This window comes from Rhinolophus hipposideros (genome assembly GCF_964194185.1).
Source record: "Rhinolophus hipposideros genome assembly, chromosome: 15".
NCBI lineage: Eukaryota > Metazoa > Chordata > Mammalia > Chiroptera > Rhinolophidae > Rhinolophus > Rhinolophus hipposideros.
The window spans coordinates 55852339-55864358 of record NC_138061.1 but is presented as its reverse complement, the minus strand read 5'-3'; the positions used below and the strand labels follow the sequence as shown (position 1 = coordinate 55864358).

Sequence of the window (12020 nt, the reverse complement as noted above, 5' to 3'; positions counted from 1 at the left end):
CTGGGGTGCTGTAGTGAGACAAACGGATGTGAGGGCAATAGGATGCAGTAGAAAATGTGCATTTCGTTTATTTATTCATCCAGTTGACTCATGTATAATCGGAACAGCTACTGTGTGTCAGGCACAGTGCAGAGGGCTGGTGGCCAAGGTACCCATGAGCCTGCCCTGGTGGTGTTCCTCATTGCAGGCTGCAAGGAGGAGGTGACATTTATTGGGACCTGTAGATGGGGAGGAAGTCACAAGTGGGGGCAGGCATCCTAAGAAGAGGGAGGGGACAGCAGGTGCAAATGCCCTGAGGCTGTTAGGACTTGGGGTGCTCAGTGAAAGAGCAGGAGGATGGAACGAGAGGAAAGGGTCGGGGAGCTGAACGGGCACTCAACGGAGCTTTGGGAGCCATGAGGGGAAATCCCTGAACAACACGGCTTTCTTCTTCATTTTGAGACGACTACTCTGGCTGTGTATAGAGATTAGGGAGCAGGAAGCGGGGCTAGGAGATTGAAAGGGGGAAAATTGTGGCCATTGTCTGGTGTGAGCTGGAAGAAGTCTGAACTAAGGAGCTGGCTCTGGACCTGGGTTCAACACAAAGTGTCACCAGATTGGATGTGGAAGGTGAGGGAGACACAGGAATTCAGAACAATTACACTTTGGGCTTGAGCACCAGAGTGGGTGGAGGTGGTCATTACTGAGGTGGGCAGCCTGGGCTGGGGGCAGGGCGGGATAGGACATAGATGCCCTAGGTAAAAGCCAGAGTTCTCTGATACAGGTCATACTTGAGATGTTTCTGAAAATCCAAGTCGAGACGTCAAGGTCGTTGGATGGAGCTCAGATGAGAAGTCACAATGGCTCCTCCACAACTCAGTACCATTGACCTAAAGGTATTTAGGGACTGGATGAGATTTCCTGTAGAATGTGGGCAGCGCAGAGAAAGGATTCCACAGGCCACGTGTTGTGATCCCAGCTTTTGGGGGTCAGATGGAGGAGAAGGGCCCAGCAGGGAGAAGGAGAACCGGGAGCATGGAGACCTGGAGGTCAGGAGGAGCACTGTTTAAGGGGACAGGTGGTGGTCCGTGCTAAGATGTCAGGTACAATGACCGTGAAAAAGTGGCCATGAGGAGGTGGTCCTTAGGCTTCATGGGGCATGCCTTTTACCTGAGAATTTGCTGAACTATAACCAAAGTTTGAACCACTCAAGCCAATACCATGCAGGCAGAATGGAGATGGCAATTCACAGCAGACCTGTTGGCAGGGTCGTGTGTGTGGAGCCAGGATGGAGGTGGCTTCTCGGGCAAGCATGCAGAGGGAATCCCTTCTTTGTCCACTCTCTCAACTGTGGAGAGAAGCAGAGAAATGGGACAGTAGCTGGAGTCAAGAAGGGGCCATTGGGATGGGAGTTATGGAGATGGGAGAGCCTGGAACACTCATAGTACAGGCAAATGAGAATGATACGGAAGAAAACAAAAGGCTGATGATACAAGGACAAGAGGGACACCTTATCATCGGCACAGGAGGGAGAGAGGTAGGGGTAATTAGGGAGGTTGGTGGGTTTGATGGTGCAGAGAAGAGGAATGTCGTGCCGAAGAAAGCTTGTTTTCTCAGTGAAATGGGACATGAGGTTTTCAGCTAAGAGCGAGGATGAAGGCAGAGTGGCACGCCTGAGGAAGGACGAGTGAGCAAGCCAGCAAGGAAGCGGGCCTACCAGAGGAAGCTTGCGACTACCAAGCAGCATCCCCAGGGGAGGTTTGAATCCTAACTGTACCCAAAGCCATCAGCCCAGTTCTGGGACTCGCTCCATTGGAGTTCACTGGGCAGTTGTGGGCAGGAGACAGGGAATGGGGTTAGGGGACAGAGGTTTACCGGGAGAGTGTTTCAGAGGGAAGAAGGTGGAAGCATTGGGCATATTTGGAGACGTGTGGTAATGCATGATCCTGAGGTGACAGCTTAGATGGCAGAAAGGGAAGCCAGAGGGGCCCTGATGGACAGGTGGGGCCAGCACTGGATGGAGGTCGGGGAGCCAGTGAGCTGGACAGAGAGGGGTTTCTGAAGAGCGCCGAGTCCAGGAGCTGGCCCAGGGGGTGGAAGGAGAGGAGATCACTTGACGAGGTAGTCGAGGCACTGAGGAGTCCCCTGTGTAAGCTGAGTCACCAAGAAGAAGGGCAGCAGCAGGGGCCACAGGAGGCCTGAGGGAAAGGGAGGCAGAGGGGTGGGAGGGAGGCAGTGATGTCAGGCTGAGCCCTGATGGGGCGTGGAGGGTCATAGACAAAGGGGGCTGGGTGGGAGTGGCAGAGAGGAGAGGGGCACTGTTGGTGAGGGAACAGCACATGCAAAGTAGGGGACAGCGTGGGCACAGAGCTTGGGAGGAGCTAAGGAGTGAAGCAGAGTGCAGTGTGAGGGGCCAGCTCTATCCATCCAGCTGGCGGTTCGAGGTCTTGGCAGAGGATTTGGTCTCTCTCCTAGAAGCGACTGGTAACACTCCGTGAGGAGAGGACGCATGTGGTTGAAACATTCTCTGATTGTATGACCCTTGCGCCGGCCTCCACTCCCTCTGTTAGCAGGCTCTCTAGCCCCACACCCCACCACCAATAGTTTTCATGGTTCCCACAACCCGTACTGTCCCCGCGAGCAGACAGACTGAAAACTGGCCATAATGGCCCAACGGATGAAGGTCAGGCCCACACCTGAATGGCACTGAGGGGGAGACCGAGGCCCTGAATGCAAAGAGGCCTGGTGACGCAACAGGTGGTGGGGCACAGGGTGCACGACAGGGATATAGTGTTCTAGGAGCGTTTCCGGGGGATGGGATCAGAGTGGGCAGTCTAAAGGAGACGCATCCTGGGTCCTGAAGTCTTCCTGGCAATTCCTGAGAAGGTCTGGACCCCAGCCCAGAAATACCTCCCCACCATGTCTCAGTCAGCACGCTCACCGTTTGGGTTGAACTCTGCTTTCCCAGGGGCCTTTGGACACGGCCAGTGCTGTTCAGAGGGTTCCTTCCTCCCCTCACTGGACACACTTTTTTGAGAGGTCGTGCCAGGTCGTGCAGGTACTGAAGGAAGAAGGTCAGGGGGCTGCCAGGCCTTCCAGGAGCTTCCTCTCTAACTGAAGAGAGGATTCAAGCAGACAGGGTTAGCAACTGGCACTCAGAGAAATCCTGGCCCAAATCGCAGGTGTGGTCACCCTCCAGGTCCGTTTGCTGAGCCCCTGCACACCCGTCATGTGTGCTTTGCCTTCCAATTGTATGATCTGTTCATCCCCATTTCACAGGGAGGGAAAGCAGGGTCCTGAGAAGCCACATGGCCTCTCTAGGGTCCCCAAGTGGAAGTGGTGCCCGAGAATTGAACTTGCCTCTGTGGACACAGTCTATTGAAGTGTCAGGAAGCTGCCCCTGAGGCAGGCAGGCCTCACTGTGTGTCCCCGCTCTGCCACCATGAACCCGATGTCCTGGGCCAAAGCACCATGCTCCCAGCGCAGGAGAGAGGAGAAGGGCCACAGGTGGATCTCAGTGACCAGAGGCCAGGAATGGGGAAATTATGACAGCAGTGAGCAGTGGCTGGGCATTGCTCTGAGTACTTTATACCTTCGTCCTCTCAGTCACCCCATGAGGTCAGCTCTATTGTTTCCGCATTTGATAGAGGAAGAAACTGAGGCAAGGGGTGTAAGTGACTTACCCAAGGTCAGTAGAGAACCTAAGACTCATGAAGAAGGATCAAATTTGGGGCTGGAGGGAATGTGGAGCCCGGATGGGGCCAATGAGTAGCCTGGGTGGGAGAATGGAAGCAGGGAGGGCAGTCCCAGGGGCTGTCTGAGCAGGGGAGTCTGGAATGGACCTGTTCCTGCAGGGGCTCCGATGGATGGGTGCTTGGCTCTGTGCTGGAGGTCTGGGAGGCTCAGTGCTTACGACTGTCACACCCTCTGGGACTTAAGCAGAGAGGCCTGGCCCGTCCACCTGAGGCTGGTGAGCCCCAACTTCCTGTAGTGGCCCCAGCCTCCTAGGCCCCTGCCCCTATATAGCCCCAGCACCCCTTCCTCGATGCCAGGCCCATTCCTGGCTTGTACCACCATGGCCTCTCCTACTTCCCCATCTCTATCCCGCCAAGCTCTGTCCAAGTGCAGCCTCCCTGACCACCCTTCCCCCATCTCCATACTCAGGATCAGAATCTCCGGGCCTAATCTGGAAGGCTCTTCCAAAAGCATGGAGCTCTGCTTTTTCTGCTCCTAGTGTTTCAGCCCTTTTTTGCTTAGCACTTACTGTGTACAGCAGGGCAACTGAGGCCCAGAGAGGATATGGAACTTGAGCAAGGTCACTCAGCCAGCCAGTGTCCAGGGAACCTAGGACCCAGTGCTCCCACCAACCAGCCCCGCAGTTGCCTCTCACAGGGGCCTTCTCCCTCAGGGAGGCTGCAAACTGGGCAGAGGGCTGAGGGGGGTGGTGTCAGGAGCTTTTGAAGAGCTGAGAGGAGGGGCTTGGAGTCCCCCACCCCCCAGGTGGAGAGGGGCTGCTTTATTTCTCCTTCCCCCTAAGCTCTGACCTCTGTGGCAGCCATCTCCTGAGAACCCTCCACTTCCCCTCTCCTCCCTCCCCTGCCACATCTGTTTCCCGTCAGGTTCCAGCTGAGGCCCCCCCTGCCGGCCCTGCCCCCAGCCAGAAGAAAACACTAATAGGCTTTGCCTCACTGCAGGGGTGGGGATGGCCCTGGGGTGATCAACCCCAGCTGCTGCTTGTTTTCCCTCCACAGAGGGGAAAGGAGGGGAAGGGAAAGGAAAGGAAGGGAGGGGAGGTGAGTTGAGTAGTCTTGACAGTTTCCCCCAGCTCCTCCACCCAGGGGTGGGCAGGGCTGAGCCAGGACCCACAGGGGGGGTGGGGAAGAGGCACTGATAGGGTCCAAGGCCAAGGAGTGGATGGAGAGGGTATTGCAGGACCATTCCCACAGCGACTTAGCTGGTACCCCTGCTCCCAGCCTGCCCCCAGCCCTACATAATACTAATAGTAATAATATATAGTATTAAAACTTGCCAACACTTGCTTTTTAGGTCCAGACACTGTCCTAACAACTTTGCATGTAGTGACTGACTTACTCTTCATAACAACCCTATTAAGTAGGTGTGCTTATTAGAGGAGAACATTGAAGCACAGAGAGGTTAGGTGACTTTCTAAGGGTCACACAGCAATGATAAATCTTGCAGAGCTTTTTATGGTTTAAGAATCATCTCATTTACTTCTCTATCACACATACAGCAAGTGTTATTAACCTCCTACCCGGGTTACAGAAGGGCAAGTTGAGGTTCTAGAAGAGAAAGGTCTTGCCTCCCAGCCCTCAGATGAAGCTGCAGGCCCCTAGGCAAGACCCTTAATGTCTTGGAGCCTCAGGAATATTATGCACACACACATATACACACATACACGAAGGGTGTGAGATTAGGTGGTGTGATCTATGTGGCAGCACTTTGCAAAGTGTAAACCATGAGGAGCAAGTGGGTGTCAGGGCTGCTTACTCTGGCCTCTCTGGTCCCATCTGGAAGACCAGCTCAGGGTCCCTGACCAGCATGAAGAGTCGGGGAGAGGAATGGAAACCAAGCTGTGGGTGCCGAGCTGAGAGTCTATGTGGCCCCTGTGTGGCAGGAATCACTAGGATGAGGGTACAGGGACCCCGATGTCAGCTCGAGATAGGGAAGCCCTTCTTACAGCTCAGACAATGAGCTGAGCCAGCAAGCTCAGCTGAACTGCAGGGAGCCCCCCACCCTGCGGGCTTACAGGCCCTGCCCAGGGAGGTTGTAGGTGCCCATGAAGCTGTCTGGGAGAGCAGAGCATGTGACCTTCCAAGGCCTTCCAGCTTGGGATCCGGGCTTCAACCTTCAGTCTCCCTCTACAGTTGGTGTCCCCCTTCCATTAATTCTAATACTAATTAACAGTTTCTGTGTGCTATGCTTTTTCTATTCGTGATCTTCATTGAGTTGGAACAGCAATCTCATGAGAAAGGGTTATCAATATACCCTTTTACAGATGGGGAAATGGAGGGTCAAAGGTCAGGTGGCTTACCCAAGGTTACTTAGGTAGCAGAGGTGGTGTTCCAGTCCAGGTCTGACATGGAGCCAAGCAGACTGTCTCCTGCGCCCCAGCCAGGAACAGGGGCCATCTGCAAGCCCCTTGGGCAACGCAAGGCTCCTGTTCTTTGTCTAGTCCATCCCTTTGTGCCTTTGTGCCTGGAAGCACAGGGATGGGCTTTATGACCCCTGGCTCAAAACCCTGCCTTCCACAGGCCCTGTGCTCATCTCCTATACCCCCAAAGTTCTCTGAGTGTCACCCTGGGTTCAGGCACCCTGTCATGGGGCAGAAATGCCAGGATGCTACTTTTGAGCACCTTGCAGTCTAGCCAGGGGGGCAGCGCTCAGCCTCAGCTTTCTTCCAGGACCATCCTGGGTCATGGTCACTGGCACCACGGCTCCCTGCCCCACACCAGCCTGCAGCTCTTGCCCCCTCTCCTCAGCATGTGTCTGCCAGCTGGCCCTGACCAGCTTCCTCTGAGTCCCCCACCCCCAGTCCGTGCAGGGGACCCTTCTGCAGGCAGGGGTCCTGTGCTGGGGCTGTGCCAAAGAAGTATGCCTAATAGCATCCATAAATTTTCCAGGGAGACAAGATTTTGCTGGCTTTTGAGAGCCAGGAAGGGAGGGGGGAAAAAGGGAGCAGGAAAGCTTTCCTTGTAACAGAAATGTGCTCATATGTGCCCAACATTGCTCAGTTTACAAATATCTAGACATCCGAATCCTACCAATGCGCTGCAAACAAGGTGTGATGACGGCCCACTTCACAGATGTGGAAACTGAGGCTCTCTGAGGTCGCACAGTGACTGAGCAGCATCATGGGTTTTGCAAGTCTCCTTCCTGCTCTGGGCCTCAGTTTCACTGTTAGGAAACAGTGAGGTTCCACTCATATAGCCTGGCCCTGGGATGAGGGGGAATCAGAACACTGTCTGCCGACCCCTCACGTAACTGATGGCTTGCTTCCCCCAAGCCTGAAGCGCTGTGACCATGTCCAAGTTAAATTCTCCTTGAATCCTGAGACCACATAGCAAGCGTGGGGGGTGACAGTAGCCAGGGAAGAAGCACTGGGTGCTGGGTGTCAGAAGGTGTAGGCTTGTCCTGGGCCTTGGTTTCCTTGTCTGGGTAATACCTATGCACCTCTCCTGCTTTTGTCCCGGGCTTTTGTGAGCTTCAGGTGGTGGCTGCTCAGAGAGTCCTGGGGGCGAGCAGAGGCAGCCAGGTCCGGGCCGTGGGTACAGGACCACATCCTACAGCCCTGGCCCCAGTCCAAAACCTCCGCTTGTGCCTCCGGGACAGCGAGAGGCAGGAAGGGCCCTGGTGCCTCATAAAACAACCTCTGTGACTGCAACGCACTCTCTCCGGGCCCTCCCTGTGTGTCCCTCTCACTCCTCCTGCCTGTCTCTCTCTGCCTCTCTCTTCCTCCTTCACTCTGTGTTTCTGTCTTTCTCGCTGCCCCTTGCCCTCCCCCACTGGGCCCTCATCCTCCTTCCTCTCTGCAGAGACCCCTGGAGAAGCCCGATGGCCTGGATGTGTCCGACCAGAGCAAGGAGCACCCCCAGCACCTGTGTGAGAAGTGCAAGGTGCTGGGTTACTACTGCCGCCGAGTGCAATGACCGGACCGCACTGCCCTGCCCACCACCCTCCTGCCAGCCAGAGGAGACGCCACCTCCCCTGTGTTCCTCCGTGTTGCTGCGTGTCTCTGCGTGTGGGGGAGTTCTCGAAGGCCTGCGGGTGTGGGCCTGGGGGGGCTTTGGTTCTTATCTCATGTGTGTTGAAATGGTGTTCCTGACGTAGCTGCCCCACAGAAGGCCAGGTCTCTGGGACTCTCTACAGGTGGGCCTGGGGTCTGTGTGGAAGGGCCGGGGCTGAGCAGAGATCCATGCACAGAATTCCACAAAGCCCTTGGCGTCCCCTGCAGGCTCTCCTCCTCTGAGATACCCTTCCAGGTGAGCAGCCTTGTATTGGCCACAAGTGCACTAAATTTACTGTGAATCCCAAAGCCTGCAGGGGACCGTCTCCCCAAGACTAGCCAGGCCACCTTCTCCTACCCAGATCCTTCCTGTTTGCCCCATGTGCAAAGCCACTCTCAGAAAGCCCTATTTTTGTCCTTTTTAAGTCAGCAATCACGGTGAGCTGACGCCGTTTCTAGCAGCTGCTGGCCAGTGGCCCCTGCCCACTTCGAGCCCCAAACCTGCCTGCCTCTGACATGACTGGCATTGCACCTGGGTGCTGCACCCACCACCCATAGACCTGAGGTCAGGGATGGAGAAGCAATGAATGTTGAACAGTGTCCCAAGGTGTGAGCGAGAGCACATCAGGCATTGCCCCCTTCGCCCCCACCACACACTTTCCCCACTTGCTTGGATTGTGTCAGCCTCATTCCCTTCCTTTCTCCTTCACCTCCCACCCACACGGGGTGTCCATCCTCAGTCGAGGTTGGAGGGCTGAGTGTGGAAGCCACTCTGGCAGGAAGGACACGGGTGTGGCTGTCTGAGACCTAGACTCATATGCTTGCCCTGCCGCTGATGCACTATGGAGCTTGGGAAGAATTTCTCACCTCCCGGCCTCAGTTTCCCCACTAGTTGAGTGAGAGAGTGACACTAGAGAGCAGAGAGGCCCATTTCAGTTCTGATGTGCTGGAATTTAGCCTGGCTGAATGCCATCTCCTGGAGCAGAGGGCTGCATGGGAAGAATTTCATCAGGTCCCGTACTTTACACCACCCATCAGTTGGTCACTTAAGACATCAAGCTGAGGGATGCCAGTCCTCCCCTGTCACGCCCTGCAGACCCAGCTCTGCCTGTGGTCCCCCACCCCTGCAAAAATGAAGGAGAAGAATCCCCCTCCACCTCACATGGGGCAACCCAGCAACAAGCTGCAGAACCTCTCGTCTGTAAACCTGGGACAATGATTTCCTACCTCCCGAGAGAGCAGGGAGGCCTCTTGGCTCATCACGTTGGTCAGGGAGACACTGCCCTGGCATGCAGGAGGGATCATGCTCCTCTCCCTGCTCCCCAGTGAGAAGTCCTCTTTTTATTGTCATATCATCCTTCCTTTCTCCCAGGGACAGGGAGAGAACCAATTGTCAGGACTGGGTCACTTGATTTTGCCCCAACATTATGCCTCTGTGGGAAAAAAAAAAAATCAGACCATGAAATGGGCCTGAAATTCAGTGTTTACCACGGCTCAAGGGCACCCACCTGGTGCCTAATCGCCTTTTGTTTTCAAATGAAAATGATTTGTACAACTGAGGAGTTACAGTAAAGTGTTAACCAGGGGTCCAGGGTGCGAGTTGAGGAGATGGAGTGAGTGTATTTGCAGCCAGGGGGCTGCAGATAGATTGGGGGGGGGGGGCTGTGCCATCTGACACTTAAAAAGAGGGTATTTGTTCCACCCTGAGCCTGAAAGCTGCCTCCCCCGCAGGGGCAATGCCTGGCAAATGACTGTGAACACCCTCCCCACCCATTGGAAATGCCACTGAGGAGTCCCTGCCCAGCTGTTCCCTGCCTTCTCCAGGGTGTCAAGAGGAGCTGGAGTCGCCCTGGCCCAAGGCTCTCTGTCCCCAAGGAGAAGCTGTCAGTCATTCTAGTGCACTGCTGATGATAATAGTCACAGTGGTGGGCAGTGTGCTCTCTGCTGCCAGGACTAGGCCCCAACCCGTCCAGGGACCTGGCCCCACAGGGGGATGTTGGCTCCAGAATGCCTTGGGCCTGCCAACTATGCTGCAATGGTGGGGGAAACCCACACCCTAAAAAGAACTTGGACTCCAGACTGCCAGAGGCCAGGGCCTTCCACGGGCCAACGGGATGGGCTGTCATCCCAAAGTGACCTTTTCAATGGGCTTATCCAGCTGGCAGCCATTGCTCCTGCCATCTGGCCACCGTGGGGGCTGGGCCCGCTGTCGGAGGCAGCCCCTCTGCATAGTTCTGGCTGAATTTGGGAGCTCTCTGAGGTCAGCAAAAGCCACTACTGTGCAGGCCGGGTGCTGTGAGAATTAAGTGCTCAGAGGGCTTGGGAGCCCAGGGGACAAGAAAGTGTGTGGTTTTAGTACGTTCAAAAGGGACAATCGCTTGCAGTTAGTAGGTCTAGTGATCTAGCTGGGAGATATCAGTGTTTACCCCATATGAAGTATTCAATAGTTCTACTTGTGAAGTTGTATTTATTTTGAGTTATACTTGACACAGGATTCCTTTTTTTTTTTTTAAAGAAAAATGCTATTTGTGTATTTTGAAAAAAAAAATCATAGGTGTTAAAATTTCTGCGTGGTTACCAATTTTTCTCACAACACTGAATTTGTTACCTTCTCCCAAAAAATCTTCACAGTAATTTTTGTCTGTATATATTTGAGGGCCTTTTTTTAAGAAAAAGAAAAAGAAAAGAAAAATATAATTGTTTGATTTTTGAGATTAAAAAAACAAAAGAGGCATTTTCAAAACTTCAGAGCCTTCAGGAGGACAATAGAATATCAAACGGAGATTTCTGGAAGTATTTTGCAAACCTTCTGTTGAGCTGCAAGAAAATATTTATGGTGAGAACTTTTCTCTTTTGCGGTTAATTTTTTTTTTTTTTGGTTTGATTTTTTTTTACTATACTTTGGGTCTGTAAAAAGTATGCAACTGAACTACATTAAGAAGGAAATATTGTCTACATAGAATATTATATGAAGTTGGTACATAATTCTGATGAGGAAAAAAAACCTTTGCAGTTCTTTAAGCCATATTGTTGTTATTCTGTGTTGTTTTCCTTGGATGAAAATATCAGTATTAAGTAGCCAGCATATTATTCAAATGCTTAGACTTATTAATATGTTTCTGTCCTGTATTTATACATATGTGTATTTTGGAAAGTATTGCCTTTTTAAAGGGAAGCTATTACTAGATACATAGCGAAAAAGGGAATGGTGACCCCTTTGAGCCTCTTCAGCTGAGAATAACAAACACAGCATTGTAATCCATTTTCTCGCACCTTCTTATTATTATCTTGTTATTATAGTTATTAATTTTGTAGGGGGGCAGGGAGTGGGCAGAGGGAAGAAGGGGCATGTGACTAACTAGGCCCTCCATGGTCAGCCAGCTCCAGGGCTGGCCACCTTGGCCTGGTGAAGGGTCCCCATCAGCAGGGCCCAGGGAGGGAAGAGAAGCGGCAGGACTTCTCCATGCCCCTCTTGGTCTTTGCCATCTGAGCCATGCCTCCAGGGCTCCAAGCTCTTTGAACTTGGCTTTGTCAACCAGAGCCTTCACCTGCCCTCCAACATCTAATAGACTTGAATCTACACTAAGTGAATATTTAACCCAACATCACTACATTGTAGCCCAGTGCAACAACTAACCCCAAAGTGTGGGAGGTGTTCCAGCCTTCAGGGAGATGGCCGAGCTGTCCTCTGGGGGCTGGTGGCAGCAGGCTCCTTGCTATCTGCTGCCAACCTCACTGTTTGACATCCTCCACTCCCGTGGGGTGACCCTTTTCGTGTCTATGCCTGTTAATACATGTGTGTCCAGCTAAAAAGACAAACAGAACCCGTGGGCCCAGCTCGGAGGGTGCATGAGAAGTCTCCTGACCTCTTCGAAGGGCTGCCCTCGGGATGGCATTCCGTTGTGTGCCTTATTCCTGGAGAATCTGTATACGGCTTGCCTATAGAAATATAGCCTTTTCATGCTGTATTAAAAGGACTTTAAAAGCAAGAGAGGCTTGTGGTTTCCTTGTTTACGCAGAGCATCAGTGGGGCGCTACATGCTCTCACAGATGCTTGGGCCAAATGGAGAGGGAGGGAGGGAGGGTCTTGGGGCCACCCTCCTACTCTCCGGTGCCTGAGTCGGCTAGACCTTGCCCTGCCTCCATGCCATTCATGTTTTCTCCCAGCCCCTCTGCCCCAAGTGGACACTTTGTCCAGAGCTAGGGCCTTCCCCAAGTTGGGCCCCAGACTGGGCGAGATTGTCAGCACATTAGGTCACACGTTAGCTCAGCGATGGGACTCCTGGATGACCATATA

General features: G+C 53.4%; 1 protein-coding gene across 1 annotated transcript in view; it reads left to right on the top strand.

The window, feature by feature from the left end:
- The window catches only part of ZCCHC24 (zinc finger CCHC-type containing 24), a 60553-nt gene extending 48849 nt beyond the window's left edge, over positions 1-11704 (top strand). The window contains exon 4 of the mRNA XM_081074874.1: positions 7533-11704. Coding sequence (XP_080931000.1) covers positions 7533-7646 — 114 coding nt within the window. The 3' untranslated portion in view covers positions 7647-11704. The remainder of the gene's footprint in view (positions 1-7532) is intronic.
- Positions 11705-12020: the final 316 nt, after the last annotated feature.